At 48.3% G+C, this 15667-nt stretch overlaps 6 protein-coding genes across 6 annotated transcripts; 4 read left to right on the top strand and 2 right to left on the bottom strand.

Annotated features, from left to right (window-relative positions):
- Nucleotides 1-1356: 1356 nt before the first annotated feature.
- BDV37DRAFT_275902 (peptidyl-tRNA hydrolase domain protein) lies at nucleotides 1357-2109 on the top strand (the record flags this gene model as incomplete). Its single annotated transcript, XM_032085467.1, has 3 exons — nucleotides 1357-1604; nucleotides 1678-1938; nucleotides 2019-2109. 3 exons carry the CDS (start codon nucleotides 1357-1359, stop codon nucleotides 2107-2109), a joined length of 600 nt encoding a protein of 199 aa, XP_031935991.1.
- Nucleotides 2110-2229: 120 nt separating this feature from the next.
- On the bottom strand, nucleotides 2230-3483 carry BDV37DRAFT_275901 (snoRNA-binding rRNA-processing protein UTP6; the record flags this gene model as incomplete). Its single annotated transcript, XM_032085466.1, has 2 exons — nucleotides 2230-3327; nucleotides 3394-3483. 2 exons carry the CDS (start codon nucleotides 3481-3483, stop codon nucleotides 2230-2232), a joined length of 1188 nt encoding a protein of 395 aa, XP_031935990.1.
- Nucleotides 3484-3865: 382 nt separating this feature from the next.
- On the top strand, nucleotides 3866-7160 carry BDV37DRAFT_288292 (putative integral plasma membrane protein; the record flags this gene model as incomplete). The annotated part of the gene is made up of 8 exons (XM_032088253.1): nucleotides 3866-3904; nucleotides 3964-4510; nucleotides 4569-4695; nucleotides 4799-4837; nucleotides 4896-4980; nucleotides 5032-5077; nucleotides 5124-6931; nucleotides 7002-7160. 8 exons carry the CDS (start codon nucleotides 3866-3868, stop codon nucleotides 7158-7160), a joined length of 2850 nt encoding a protein of 949 aa, XP_031935989.1.
- Nucleotides 7161-8500: 1340 nt separating this feature from the next.
- Nucleotides 8501-9637, top strand: BDV37DRAFT_275899 (uncharacterized protein; the record flags this gene model as incomplete). The annotated part of the gene is made up of 2 exons (XM_032085465.1): nucleotides 8501-9231; nucleotides 9337-9637. 2 exons carry the CDS (start codon nucleotides 8501-8503, stop codon nucleotides 9635-9637), a joined length of 1032 nt encoding a protein of 343 aa, XP_031935988.1.
- Nucleotides 9638-10060: 423 nt separating this feature from the next.
- BDV37DRAFT_23794 (cleavage polyadenylation factor subunit CFT2) lies at nucleotides 10061-13608 on the top strand. The gene is made up of 2 exons (XM_032080787.1): nucleotides 10061-10390; nucleotides 10469-13608. Exons 1-2 carry the CDS (start codon nucleotides 10242-10244, stop codon nucleotides 13338-13340), a joined length of 3021 nt encoding a protein of 1006 aa, XP_031935987.1. The 5' UTR covers nucleotides 10061-10241; the 3' UTR covers nucleotides 13341-13608.
- BDV37DRAFT_275897 (amino acid permease) lies at nucleotides 13500-15599 on the bottom strand (the record flags this gene model as incomplete). Its single annotated transcript, XM_032085464.1, has 8 exons — nucleotides 13500-13608; nucleotides 13712-13783; nucleotides 13876-14205; nucleotides 14268-14582; nucleotides 14697-14874; nucleotides 14924-15039; nucleotides 15087-15487; nucleotides 15543-15599. 8 exons carry the CDS (start codon nucleotides 15597-15599, stop codon nucleotides 13500-13502), a joined length of 1578 nt encoding a protein of 525 aa, XP_031935986.1.
- Between the last annotated feature and the right edge of the window lie 68 nt (nucleotides 15600-15667).

Here is a 15667-nt window from a genome sequence, read left to right as displayed (position 1 = left end):
AAGCAGACGAACACTCCCAATAAGCACGAGACAAACAGAAGGTAGGGAGGAGAAACCGAGCGAGGCCGATAAGAAATAATAATAACAAAATAACAAGGATAAGGCTCGGGTAGGTATATAAAACAAGGTAGGGAGGGAAAAACAAAAGCTCGGACGTATGTAATGGAAAGATCTAGTAAGTATCGAAACGACAATCCGAGGGGTAAACCCAGGGCTATGAGGAGCAGATGAAAAGGATCCTTCCGCCAATCCTTGATAATTAGTCAACAATCGTACTATTAAACGACGCCAGAATTAGTAGATGGGGAAGTTGTTGGTAGTGTATGGAGTAGTATGTAGTCGGCAGTAGTACAGTAGGGAGGGGAGGGGATCGGAGGGGGGCGTGGTGGGAACGAGGGCAAGTGACTCGAAAAAAAAAAAAACAAGCTAATGTACTCCGGGAGGGGTGACCAGGGTAACTGATGAAGATCCCTCTTTTAGTTGGAATCACACACACACGCACACAAATAAAAAATGTATTAATTAGTTCCAAATGGGTCGAGGAGTGTGGGAGGGTAAAAGGAAAAAAAAAATTCGCATGGCAAGACGGACGATGGAAGATTTCCATGTTGTAAAGTTACGGTTTGCGCACGTCAGCTTTACAATGCTGCACAAACTTCAAGCGCCTTTCCCTATCGGGTAGGGCGTTAGCGCGCAAGGTCTCCTCATGCCGACGGTATGACTGGATGGTTCGATTGCCAACCAGTCTTAGTGGCGGGTCAAGTCATGCTCTCAATGATTTCCCCTGGAACTGCTCGAAAGTTCCTTCATCATTCGTCAAGAGAGTTATTCTTAGAGTCAGGTCCAGACCCTGGTCAGACCGGAGTATCTCCGTCTATACTATAGCTGGATTCAGCAATCGACACTTGTCAGCACTTGTTATCCCTCATTTCTCTGAATTCTTTTGTACCTTTCAGGTACCCAAATTGTACCGAAGGGTGGATTACCTAAGAATCTTGAACTCCTAGCCACGTTACCACCTGGCGAGGGCGATCTGAAGGGGTTCTGTGCCGGTGGAAAGCCCGCGGAAGTGGATGGTACCCAGCAACGAGAGGATACCCACTACCTCACTTGACCTTCCCGATCGGCTATAGCGCCAAGTATCGGGTTCTTCAGTCTCAGAGCACAGCATCTTTCCCGGCAACTAACCTTCAAGCTAAGTCGGATTTCTAGAAGATCCCCATGCTTGTTACCGGTTAGTATCTCATTCTTAATTCAATGTCCGAGTTGCAGGTACTCAGTACTACGATTACTTCAACCACCAAGGAGAACATAACAAAAGAAACGAGATAACCTCCTGAAGCATAAATGAAAAGAATGGTCACGCTGCAGTTGTGTCCTCGGATAGTTCATTGGTTCCCCCTTCTTCGACCCTTCTCCGCTCTCACCGCAAGAACATTCGCTTCTAAACAAGCGGCCGCCACGGAACGCCTCCAAGACTCAAATGAGGATCTAGCCGCAGCTCGAAAATGGCTCACGGGACTCACTTTGAAAACCATCCCACGCCATATTTGTGAAATTTCATTTAGTCGCTCCGGTGGTCCTGGGGGGCAGAACGTGAATAAGTCGGTCGACCTCGTGTAAATAACCTCCGATCGTGTCGACCTATCACTAACTGGGCCTTGCGGATCTGAATAGGGTGAACTCAAAAGCTACTCTGAGAGTGCCTCTTCATTCTCTCTTACCGCTTGTGCCTCGGATTTTACACCGTCCATTGCGTTCATCACGATACTTCGCCGAGAGATCACAGAGTCTAGTCATACAGTCGGAAGAATCGCGGAAACAAGCCGCCAATGTGGAGTCATGTTACGAGAAACTGCACCTGTTACTTAAGAATACTGCAACAGATGCCATTCCTGGGGAGACGTCTCAGGAACAAAGAGATAGGGTATATAAATTGTACGTTTATACACGTTGCTGTATTGACTTTGTTTCCTTTTTACAAACACCCCGAAAGGCTTCAAGCTCACATTGTACAGGAAGAAGGCTGAAAACGAAGCCAGAATCAAGTCTAAGAAGCTGCACAGCAGCAAAAAGGGCAATCGGCGGGGTAGTAAATTTGATGAATGATTGACACAGCTAACTTTTATCTGAACCACCCATGTGCGATGATGAACTCCAATAGGCGCCTTTGCATGACAGCGGAGAAGTAGAAGGGTACGAACAAGAGCAAACGAGGAACTGCCATCTCTAAAGTGAGAGCACACGCTCCGCATTGCGGACCGTAGCAGTAATGGCTTTTTGCAGAGACGGATCCAGACCTTCTGCGTTCTCCAGTGGCTGCAGCCAGTTGATAACCTCCTTTGCGACAGCGGGGTCCTCGCGGTGCTCCTTAAATCGGGCAAAAGATGTAACCAACGCCCTCGGGAATTCGGGCGATGTGGGCTGGATTCCGGCGGTAGGAAGCCTGATATAGCAGATTTGCGCATGATGACTGGTAGGACTGGACTGCTGCAGCGCATTGACAACATGTTCCAAGATTTTCCGCAGACATGGCAAATCAGAAAACTCCACGGCCATGTCGAAGAACTCCCGACCGAATTTGGCATCTTGTTCAAAGTTATTCATTGCTGTATCGAATATGGCCAACGGGATAGCACCGCTCATTGCAGGTGTTGAGCGGAGATTCTCTAACGCCACTTGGTCCACTCCACTACTATCTCCAACGCTCGGATTGATATCTTCACCGGTGATCTGTGGTAGCGCAATCATGTCGGCGTTAGGATCTTCAAAGGAAGCATCTGACGTCGGCTTCGGGGCTTCAATCTCTCTGTCAAGACCCAGGATACGCTGCCGAGCAACAAGTTTGGCTGTATATATCAATTCCAGCTTCGCGTAGTGAACCCATAACTTCCTAGAGCTCTTGCAGAACCGTAGCCCACGTTGCATGTGGCTTCGGGACTGCGTCATATCTGCATGGTCATCCAAAGCATATTGCGCTGCATATATCCACAGATCCACGTTTGTTGGGTGTAGCCGTAGGGCATCTTCGAAGATCGTTGAAAGCTTTTTGAAAGCTTTCTGGGCCCTAGCATATTCAATGTATTGAATCCATAACCCAATATCGCCATGAAATTTGCGAGTTGCGCGATCCAGGATGAAGAAAATTCGCCGCTGCCCAGAATATCCCGCATTGCGAATACCAAGCCGCTTTACTCTTTTGCGTCGGAGGGTATCGAGATTCATTTCGTATTCTGCATACCGTACAAAGTCGGAAGGTTGAGCACCGCGAGCATTGAGTTTGTGCTCAAAGTCAGACCGTTTCTTGATGATTGCTGTGATCTCATCCTACTCAATGAAAACGTAGTGTCAGTCTTCCGCATACTCTAAGTGTTGTGCAGTTTGAGGAAATACCTTGCTAAAGATCTTCTTTCTCTCATACTCTTTCAGTTCAGGTACTGACTTTTCTAGAAAGAAGCGTGCCTTATCAGTAGCGGCAGACATGGTTGCGATTGTCGTTGCTGCAGGATACCTCTTTGAGATTAAGCAGCCATCAACGGAGTGATAAAAAAAGTTGTCGGCATCCCGCAAATCAAAAGCTCCGACCACGTCGAAGTGCTGTCCGCTTTCCTAACTCGAGCTAGCGCTTATTTACACCCGCAAGTTACCGAGCCTCAGTTCCATTGTCAATCATCGCATGTTCATCTGGCTCAGGGGCTCCTGACCATTGCTGTCTGAATTTCCGTTTGTTAATTTGTTCTTTCTTTTCATATTTTTATTCCATTCTTGACACTCGTTTTGTCCCCTTGATTGCTATTTATTCTCTTCGCTTCCCCCTTGTTTCGTCGAGTGGCCGGGGACTGGTCCGCCTGTCTTCTTTGCTGCCATGGCACCCAAATTCAAAGATGGGGATGCCGTTGTAGCGGTTAGTCTTGGCTATATCAAGAATTGAGGTACTTTGGAGAGTCACTGAACAATTGTTAGGTTAATGGGAAATGGGTGTCTTGGGCGCACACAGTCGCTGCCTATGCGGCCTTCCTGAGCGCCTTGGTAGTAGGAATGTCTCTGCATTTCAGGAAAATCGTGCAAAACGAACATTATGGCTATCCTGACGAATGGTTTCCGTCGGTGTCAGCAACGATCGGTGATCGCTATCCCGAACGATCCTTCTTTCAAGTTTTCATCGCTATCACCTCGGGACCTCGGTTTGCTCTAGTGTTCCTTTGGTACATTCTGACCTCGCGCCCCAACTCAGCTCTTCCTAAGTTTATCGCGGGCGTTGGATTGTTCCGGACGTTTACATGCGGTGGTTGGACATATGTTACATCGACAGACGACCATGATTGGCATGATATTTTCATGATCTCTTACCTCGTTGCGACGTTGCCCTGGACTCTTGGCTGCCTTGCGCTCAGTCCGAACAACCGTCGCGCTGTGAAGTACAGGAAGATCTTGGCGAGCTGTTTCTTCGGAACTCTTGTTCCATTAATTTACTATTTCATTCAGCACAAGGTGCACAAGGTCGCGGGAGGTATGTCTGTCGTTATATAGCTTCTTTAGTCCCTTGCTTCTAACTCTATTACTTTTAGCTTACACCAAATATGCCTTTTTTGAATGGTCTCTTATACTGTTTGATGTGGGTTTCGACGCTGTCACTGCACTCGACTTCGAGGCATTTGAGATCGTGGTCAGGGATGTCAAAGGGATTAGCAGAGGGTATGTACAGTGGCTTCCGAAGTAAACCAAGAAGAAAAATGTACGGTTGCCAAGATGTGGATGTTGGAATTTGAGAAGAGTGTTCTAAGGTTTTAATCTCCAGGCAGTTGAAGACCACTGCAGACTCCGTCCTCGAAAAAGAGTGTGTATAATCTACTCTCCAAGGCTATCAGAACTCTTGGCAATTAACTCGTAGCTAGGAAAGGAAAGCCTGTTGGAGCTACGTTCGGCGAAGGTTTCTTCTGGACAGAGATCATTGATGCCGCTGCAGATGCCTACAATATGGTAAACATTAGATTGGCCTCATAAGTGGACTTGATTACTGACCAAGTGTAGTTTGTCTTCTGGTCCTTGTGGACTGCCCTTGGTGTACTCGTCTGGTGTAAGTGTCTGCGAAAGTTTCTCCCACAATCCTCTGACAAAGTTAGACTTCCCTCTTTGGCATATGGGTATCTCTGGCTACGAGTTAGCCATCCTAAGCTATGTGTCTCCGGTCCTCCTGGTTATTCCTTCCTTGAAGTCTGCTGCCACGAGAAATCCTCGTCTTTTCCATTTTCTGTCACTTTCCGGGCTACTGGCGTATAAGGTGCAAGACCCTGCCAATAGACTTTTTATGACCACTTTCGCAGTTGCTTGCAGCTGTATCGCATGGTCTGCGACACTATATGCCGAGAGGGCAAACAGCTCTAGGCTGGAATCCCGTATCTTTGCATGGGGTATTGGTTTGATTATGTCGAGCATAGCTAAATTCGCATGCAAAACAAACAATCCCATCTGGCCGATTATGCATGCAGAGAATGGAGGATGGAATAAATTGGGACTTTTCCTTGGTATCCTGGCCGTCCTCAGGTCACACAGAAGGCCTCCAACTAATGGAGGAGACTACTTCCCCTCGAGCGGCAGGAAAGGCTCTTCGTTATTTGCCGCCTTTGGTATCGGCGGTCTGCTTTTCGCAATGCATTCCCTCCTCTCCGACTCCAGCACCATGATCGCTTGGGTCTGGGAGGGATATCCCGTGCGCGGCCCTATTGCAGTACCTCATGGTGCACTCACTATCCTTGCAATGGGTGCTGGACTTGTTTACGGTCTGTATTATCCCCGCGTTGCTGGAAGCTGGACTGCATATGGGATTGCGTCTGTTGGTGCGGCACTGCTTACTTGCTCCAGTCACTGGACTGGATTCTATGGTGGCCTTGTCCTTGCTTTCTACCTTCTTGCGATCACTCCAGTCTTGGTTTCGTCAGCTGTTCGCCATTCACTAGCTAAAACCTTTGGTATCGGTTTCCTCCTGTACACATTCCTGATTCTTTTCCATGTGTGGGTTGTTGCATACGCCTTTGTGCCCGGTGGGCCTCTCGTCAGAGAACACACCGATTGGATTATGATCACCACTATGTTATCTATTGGAGCTGGTGTCTTTTCTGCTGCTGTCACCAACTCATCCGGTACTAAGAGCAAGATTGTCAGCCCGAATGGCAAACGACAGCGGTCATATTTTATCTATATTCTCGCGACACTGCAGCTTTTTTCTATGGCTATTGCATATCTTCGCTTCCCTACAAACGACTATGTGCCATATCACAAAGAGGATAAGGTTGCGACTGTCGGCATTTGGACAGTTCACTTTGGTCTCGACAATGACATGTGGTCATCGGAACGGCGTATGCGCAATGTTATCCAGGAACTTGAGATTGATGTTATCGGCCTTCTTGAATCTGATAACCAGCGCATCATTATGGGCAATCGCGATATGACCCAGGTCCTGGCGGAAGATCTTGGCATGTACGCAGACTTCGGTCCTGGTCCAAACAAGCACACTTGGGGCTCAGCTTTACTTTCCAAATTCCCAATTGTCAATTCTACTCACCACCTCCTTCCTTCTCCTGTCGGTGAGCTTGCTCCGGCCATTCATGCCACCCTTGATATGTATGGCGAGCTGGTTGATGTTGTCGTGTTCCATTCGGGACAAGAAGAAGACCCGGAAGACCGCCGCCTCCAGACCGAATATTTGTCAAAGCTAATGGGTTCATCCCCTCGCCCCCTTATTTTGCTGAGCTACTTGGTCACAAAGCCATTGGAAGGTAATTACAATACCTACGTCAGTGAACTTAGCGGCATGAAAGACATCGACCCTACCGATTGGGACCGATGGTGTGAGTACATCCTCTACAAGAACTTGAAGAGGACTGGCTACGCTCGTGTTAGTCGGGATTCTATCACAGACACAGAGATTCAGGTAAGCCATGCCGTGTATGCCCTCTGCGGAGGGGAATCATCTCATCCTTGCTGACCAACTGCCGTGATAGGTTGGCAAATTCGTTATTGGAGAACCCGAGCCTGAGAACGAGATGCGACTGCCAGAGGAAATGGTGCCAGAAGGGCGTCGATTCCCGGGTTTGTTCCGCGGACAGGGAGTCCGCGGTCATCGTTATCATGTCTTTGATGAGCCCAGGTATTGGCAATGAATGCCACGTGGAACGGCCAGTGGATTCTGATTCATTCCCTCTCTGGGCGGCTCAGGGTTCCAGAGCCCTGGATTATTTGTATATTCTACGACGCGAAAAATTCACCCCTTTGATGGCTGGTTATTCGCGATATTTGCCACGACTATGTACTGTGAATCTCAATCAAACTGCTTTTCATAAACATTTCTATATTTAAGTTTTAAATAACTGCGGTATGTTCCTACTTTTGAAAACAGGAAGCCGTTGTTCAGAGCACATGAGACTTAAAAGCAGACTCTAAACGCATTGACTAGAGAACGTCTTGATATGGCCATTGACGTCTACCAAGACGAACTCATCCTGTGTTCTTCCATCACGGATCACAACCGAAGTAATCGCTTGGGAAAGTCAAACCTATCCCCGAACTGGGATGTGGAATGTGGAGATCATACCGTTCCTCCTTGGTGTACGTGACCGAGTACATATGACAAAAGTATGAGCTTCCTGAGCAGTAGCTTATGATTCTCCCATGACTCATCAAGGGAGGGGAGCTTGTTTCACTTTGTCTTTCGAACAAGGTATTCAGACCGTAAAACTTGCATTAAGCCTTGAATAAGCACATTCCAGCCCTGCAGACTCAACTGCTGATCTTCACGCCTCGAGCTGTTGCACATCGTATTCTCAATATACCCTGGAATGTGTGGTTCCTTTCATGATTAACATTTTAATCTTTGCTTATCAGCTAGCTTTCTGGCCCAATTTCAAAACACAGTGAAGCCCCGGGCACGAGTATCTCGTGAATGGCAAAGCTTTCTTTTTCTTCCTTGCACATATTTCTGCCCCTCATTAACTTTATTTTGGGACTTCACCTTAAAAAGCAGGCATAGCGATGCTTCTGCCTACTTGTGCGTGCTTCTTTCCATTTCACCACTTGTCGGGTTCCCAGAACGTGAACGTGCCCAGAAGCCGGTATTCTCGTGTCTTACTCGTGAAGACTTGGTGCACTTCATTTGTTTGGCTTATCTAGCTTTGATTTGTGAGTAATACGTAGCCAAGCGGAGGTACTCGAGTCCCTGTACTCCATCTATCTCTACAATCATTCCTAGATATGTCGTTAAAAGAATTTCTCGTATATCCGTGTTAACTATTTGCAGACCCATCTCCACCACGACGTATATTGAGAATATCCTGCCGTATAGTATATGAACTTTCGCCTCAACCATACTTTGTCATTTGAATCATATACAAGAAAGATTTTGGGGAATGTATGAGCCCCCTAGTCGAGGTTTCGTCACCCGTATAGGTTGGGACGACACAGCGAGCTGTCATATGGTGGACTGCACAAGATCCTCATAGCTACAATGTCGAAATCGCCAATAGAATCGCATATGCCAAAACCCAAGAAGGATATACAGCGACCCTCCGGCTCAGAAAGTCCGGAAGTTCAACATGTTGAAATGGCCTCTGGCCCTGGGGCGAGTTCACATTCAAACCCTATTGATCTGAGTGATGAATGCCAGCTCTATTCAAGGACACCTCTTCCTTCGCGTACTCTGGCCAATGCACGAGCTGCACTGCAACAACTAGTTCTAAGATCTAGATATGGTTCTTCATATATATTTGAAGGTTGTGGCTCGCATGATTCAATTAATCTTCCTCAGCCGCCTCCTGCTAGAGTCGTCGGTCAGTCTGGTGTCTCAAGTCCCAGAAGATCTTCTAGCCATAGCGCGGGCTTTGATGTAAGATGTGCTCAAGAACACGCGCTCCCAGAGATCTCATTCGGGGCCAATGCACCCATGCCACGTTGGCGAATCGAGCATATTCATCCACTACTTGCTCGGGGAAGCCCAACGCTGCGATGGGTGTTCGATTCTGGTACAGACTTTGCCCAATTCGGATGGTCAGAGGATATGATTTACGAATACGCATACAGGTGGCTTGAGGAAGCCCTTAACGATCCATCGTTTGGACTATACACGAGGTCCAACATTCTCGACGGACATGGCGAAGATCCGTTACCGACCCTCCCGCCAGCACCAAGTACATGCTATTTTCAAAGATGGTCTCAATCATCGAGAACCAGTGATAACTGGTACACGCATCCGGACTATGAGTCTTTACGGATGGCTTGGCCGATAGGTACGCAATCACAGTTCCAGTTCTATTTTTCGTTTAACTCCCAACATCAACACTTCAGCAAGGACAAAGCTGACGCCTCAGAAGCTCCTAAACAGCCGTCTCGAACTGAGCAGCCGTTTTCCGGATATCACGGAATCCACAACAATTATATGTTTGACTTTGAATCTTCCGAAGGCTGCAATGAGACAGATCTCGAGCTTGGCCGACATAAGTCGACTCAAATGTCGGGGGAAGCAACTATGGACGAAAACCAGTCAATGCAATTCAATGGATATAGATGGGTCTGGTTCAGCATCGCTTTTTTGGTATTGAGCATGTTTCTGTGTCTTTTCCTATATGCTTTTCGGATCATCAAATGATGTAACTTGTTGTATATTGCTTCGTTCTGATTAATCGATTGTGTTCCCTGCCGTGCCTTTGAGTTGACAATCATGTGGTGTTGAAGTCAGCGAGGAATGGGGAGCTTTAGACAATTTACTATGTATGCGAAACATTTATCGTTGTACATTCTTGCTTGAGGCGACGAGCCTCCTCCTCCTCCTACTAGTACTATTTTATGGCCACACTTCTGCCCTTAAGTCCCCGCGGCGAGCTGCCTTTCATCAGGGCCTCAAGTCCCGCAAAAGATATAGTGGAGACCTCCAGGCTGTATATAATCTTCAATAAAATACACCAGGTCATGTGAATATTCATCTTGCAAACAAGACAAACACCGGATCCGCGATGCTTCATCGGAACTCTCCAATCACCTCAATAACACGATTCCTCCTCAATGCCTTGAGTTTTAATCCATATCTAAGTGAGGAGAGACGTGATGTTATAATTGAAGTCTAATAGCTTTAATCATTCTTGTATTTGGATTGATGACTCGATTGGAAGCGCTGTACCGCTAAGTCCGAGACAAATCCAACTCCGTCGCCGACTTCGAGGTTGGCCGATGAGCGACGCCTAAAAACTGCAAAGATGTTTACGTTCACACCTTTGCTTGGCGCACAGTCGTCCTCCTCGAAGGCCTCTCAGTCAATCTTAGAGCTGGATGGTGGAATCAAAATCCTTGTGGACGTCGGCTGGGACGATACCTTTGATCCTCTGGATTTGCAGGAACTAGAAAAGTAAGCTCCGTTATATGATGACAAGACAGCTAGCTTGTCTTCCTTTTCGATGATCCTTAGTCTGATTGACTGTGGTAGACATGTTCCCACCCTTTCGTTGATCCTTCTGACCCACGCTACCCCTGCGCATATTGGTGCATTCGCGCATTGCTGCAAGACCTTCCCTCTTTTTACACAGATTCCTGTCTACGCCACGAGCCCCGTTATTGCGCTTGGTCGCACATTGTTACAGGACCTGTACGCCTCCTCGCCGCTAGCTGCAACATTTCTACCCAAAGCCTCGATTTCTGAGCCGGGCGCATCTACTTCTGCAGCGTCTGCCGCAGCATCCGTACCAGAAGGCGAAGGGGGCGCAGATGCTAGTCATTCCGGAAGAATCCTCCTTCAACCTCCTACCGCAGAGGAAATTGCCAGATACTTCTCCCTGATCCTTCCCTTAAAGTACTCGCAGCCACACCAACCACTTCCTTCCCCCTTTTCCCCTCCACTGAACGGCCTTACGCTCACGGCTTACAATGCTGGACACACTGTGGGAGGAACAATATGGCATATACAACATGGCATGGAATCGATCGTTTACGCTGTCGACTGGAACCAAGCACGAGAGAGTGTAATGGCAGGTGCTGCATGGTTCGGCGGGTCAGGCGCCAGTGGAACGGAGGTCATAGAGCAATTGCGCAAACCCACCGCGTTGGTATGTAGTACAAGAGGAGGTGACAAGTTTGCCCTTCCAGGAGGACGAAAAAAGCGAGATGACTTACTATTGGATATGATTCGGAGTACTATCGCCAAAGGAGGCACTGTTTTGATTCCCACTGATACCAGCGCTCGAGTCTTGGAACTGGCATATGCGCTGGAGCATGCGTGGCGCGATACTGCTGGAACAGGGCAAGAGGAAAATGTGCTAAAGGAGGCCGGACTATACCTCGCAGGTAGGAAGGCTAACACGACGATGAGGTTAGCCCGGAGTATGTTAGAGTGGATGGACGAGAATATTGTGCGAGAGTTCGAGGCCGCGGAAGGTGTAGATGCAGCAACGGGTCAATCTCGAACTAATCCCGGTGGTCAACGTTCTGGCCAAAACCAGGGCAAAGAAGAGAAAGGCACCGGTCCTTTTACTTTCAAACACTTGAAGATCGTCGAGAGAAAAAAGAAGCTGGAGAAGATTTTGAACGACCAGACACCCAAAGTCATTTTGGCTTCCGACACGTCACTGGACTGGGGTTTTGCAAAGGAATCTCTCCGCCTGGTAGCGGGGGGTCCGAACAACCTTCTCCTACTCACTGAGTCTTTCCATAAGGAGAGGCTTGCCGACAACCAGGAAGATCTTCATCGGAAAACTCTGGGTAATATGATCTGGGAATGGTATGAAGAAAGGAAAGATGGTGTCGCATTGGAGAAATCTTCCGACGGTGAGATGATTGAACAGGTTCATAGCGGTGGTCGAGAACTCTCCTGGTCAGACGTTCATCGTGCACCTCTAGACCCTGGTGAACAACTACTCTATCAACAGTATCTTGCCACGAAGAGACAATTACAAGATACTTCCCAAGCGAGGGGACAGGAAAATTTGGATAATGCAGCGGATGCGCTTGATGACCGATCTAGTTCCACATCCGAAGACTCTGAGACAGAACAGCAGGGACGGGTCCTAAACTTCTCAACTTCATTAGCTCATTCCAATCGCAACAAACTCGGTCTCAGTGATGAAGACCTTGGTGTCAATATCCTTTTACGGCGGAAGAACGTGTTCGACTGGGATGTCCGGGGCAAGAAGGGCCGCGAACGAATGTTCCCATACGTAGCGCCCAGAAAGAAGGGAGATGAGTACGGAGAATTTATCCGACCTGAGGAATACTTACGAGCAGAAGAGCGTGAAGAGATCGACATGCAACAGCGCAGATCTGACTCTCAGACCAAGCTTGGTCAGAAACGACGATGGGATGAGACAGGACCGGGCGGGCGTCGGTTGTCTAGCAGCGGGGCCAAACGTCAACAATTTCCTGGAAAGAAGGACGCCAGCACAGCGGACGATATGAGCTTGACAGAGGATGGAGAAGGTGCCGATGCTGCCCTGGAGTCGGAAGATGAAGCAGATGGTCAGACGTTCGAGGGGCCCTCCAAAGCGGTCTATCAGAAGGCTAGTCTCACTATTAATGCTCGTATCGCTTTCGTGGACTTTACGGGATTGCACGATAAGCGGAGCTTGGAGATGCTGATCCCGCTCATTCAACCTCGCAAACTGATTCTAGTGGGCGGTATGAAGGAGGAGACCACGGCCCTTGCAACAGAGTGCAAGAAGCTCCTCGCAGCCAAGGCTGGAGTTGATGTCTCCGCTGCGGACTCTGCTGTGATTTACACCCCGGCTGTTGGAGAAGTTATTGATGCTAGCGTTGATACAAACGCCTGGATGGTCAAGTTGAGCAACAGTCTCGTTCGGCGCCTGAAATGGCAGCATGTCCGTAGTCTTGGCGTGGTGACATTGACTGCACAGCTGAGGGGTCCTGAATTTAATCCCCCAGAGGACGCAGCGGACTCCCCAAGTAAAAAGCAAAAACTGTTGCAGGAAGAGGCCAGTTCACAAGCTACGGCACCTACCGTCGACGGCACTAAACCCACAGCAGACAAGTCTGATGTCTACCCGGTGCTTGACATACTTCCTGCCAACATGGCAGCAGGAACGAGATCTATGACTCGCCCTCTCCACGTGGGTGATTTGCGACTGGCGGATCTCCGCAAGATCATGCAGGGAGCCGGCCACACGGCCGAGTTCCGTGGTGAGGGAACTCTTCTCATTGATCGGATGGTCGCGGTCCGCAAATCAGGCACAGGAAAGATCGAGATTGAAGCTACGGCTCAATCAGCTGCTGCTGTAGGACGTGGGGCGGGAAGCTTCCTGGACGTGAAGAGGAAGATTTACGAAGGACTGGCTGTTGTTGCGGGTAATTAACTGTAAACTAAACATTATACCTATACCTACTACATTTGAGGCAATCGGAAACCCCGAAGATCGACATTGTCCGACGTAGCAAGTATAAAGAATCAGAACCCCAGCCCACCGCCAAAAGGAAACGTGAATGTAACCTAAGCCTATGTAAAAGTTCTCTAATTACTGAAGGGACGTAGAATAAGCAACATCCACCGTCCCATAACCACTACCCAGATCCTCAGTAGATACCTCTTGGATGTGATCGTCTGTTCGAGGGCCCTTGTATATCCTAGGTAAACAAGCGCACATACGTCAGTCTCCTATCCCAACCCATGACCAAACCAAAAAGAAAAAAAAGAGAAAGAAAAAAGAAAACATAAATTTTCACTTACCCCCGTGCAGCAACCCACCACCATACCAAAGCAAAAGCGGCAATGAATGCGCCAACACATATACCGTAATTCCTAGCAACTAAGTCAACCACCACCCACATCACGACTCATGTACTGTTCCCAGGCACAACATCAGAAGCGGGCACAAAGAACATGCAACTTACATATTAGTAACTGTGATAGGCACACGAGGCGGGAAAAACAACACCGCACTAATGAACAGCACCCAGATCACAGACACCCAGTTGATAAACGGACCCCATTTACCCAACGTGAAGGGCCCCTCGATGAACTTGACTCTGTTCCTGTAGATCCTGTGCGCTAGGATTACGGATATATAGGATATGTCCAGTGCTGGGGCAGTGATGCTGAAGATCGCCGTGGCGGTTTCGGTCGAGCCAATGGCAATGCAGTTTAGGCAGATGCTGAAGAAGACGACGAACCAGACGGCGTTGACCGGCGTGTGAGTGTATTTGTTCACTTTGGAGAGGGTGCTGGATATATATGTATTAGGAGCCTTGTTTTTCCCAGGTCAACTTCTTCGGTGGACACGTACGAGGAAAATGGAAGCGCTTCGTCACGGGCGAAGGCATAAGCCATCCTTGTATCTGCCAGCATGGCTGAACAGCCGGTGAAGAACTGGACTAGGATTGCGAGACCCCACATCAGTGTTCCTCCCCTTTTGCCTCCTGCGTTGAGGAAGATCTGGGCTGCGGGAAGCCCGGTGGGGCTGTTGAGGATGCCTTCGAAGTCGCTCAGACAGAAGCACATTGAGACGGTGAGAATCCAGCCTAATGCGCCGGAGACGAAGACTGCGGTCTGAATGGCTATAGGTCCCAGAGTGGCGGCGTCGTGGGTTTCTTCGGACATGCTTGTTCTTGGTCAGTTGTTGTTGTTGTTGTTGTTGTTGTTGTTGTTGTTGTTGTTGTTGTTGTTTTTTTTTTTTTTTATTTTCTTCTTGGGGGAAAGCAGTGTAGAAACGCACTGGGTAGTTCCGTCATAATCTGTCATTGTCCATGCGACAGAGATGAATCCGAGCAGGAAGGAAAAGAATTTCGAGCCCCATCCTGAACCGTCGGTGAAGTGGGTGAAGACCCAACTGGCTGATTGTTTGTCGGGCGTGTAGGCGAGGAGCACAATGCAGATGATAATCGTCGCGGAAACTGTAATTGTCAGAGCCAACTTGACAAGTATGATGGGCATCGTGCATACTGTTGATGGGAGCAAACCAATATACTATCCGATGCAAAGTCCTGGTTGTTAAGGAGCATATAGCCCCTAATATACACAAGAGAAGTATGGATAAGAGAACCGTTTCCAAAGCGGTTCTGTATAAGTTAGCTCGAGGCGAAGAGCAGGAAAGATCAAAGCATACGGTGAATATGAGTATCTGCCATCGACCAGCTCCGAGTTCATGCTAACGCAGGCAAGTAGCATCTGACTCACAGTGTAGACAACACTGGACACACCAGCAGTTTGACCGAGAAGGTTGCACCAGCCTTGTACCCAAGAAAAGATAGGCACTTGTTCTTCCGGGACAACGTGCTTAGTGACAAAGTACATTCCTCCCGCTGTGGGATACGCAGAAACTAACTCTGCCACCGAACTGCCGATACACATCGCCATACATGAGCCAAAGAACCAGCACCATACGGCTGTAGCTGGGCCACCTGCAGCCAGAGGAGAACCAAAGGTTGCGGGGACAGATCCCAGGATACCTAGGATGGAGATGGCGTAAGAGACCGTGGACCATTTGGAAAATTCTCGGCGCAATTCCTAAGGGGAACAGGGATTAAAACTTTACTAGAATATGTCTGGTTTTGATGTGTACCTGTTTATAGCCAATTCGAGCTAGAAGAAGCTCGTCATCGTCGCGAATGCTCGCCATTGAATGAGACACTGACGAAGGATATAGTGTAAATGTTTCTTTGCTTCTTCGTCTTTTCCAATGAATAC

The sequence above is a fragment of the Aspergillus pseudonomiae genome, assembly GCF_009193645.1.
Source record: "Aspergillus pseudonomiae strain CBS 119388 unplaced genomic scaffold BDV37scaffold_114, whole genome shotgun sequence".
Lineage (NCBI taxonomy): Eukaryota > Fungi > Ascomycota > Eurotiomycetes > Eurotiales > Aspergillaceae > Aspergillus > Aspergillus pseudonomiae.
Note: the sequence above shows the minus strand (reverse complement) of the source record. Positions and strands in the feature narration are given on the sequence as shown.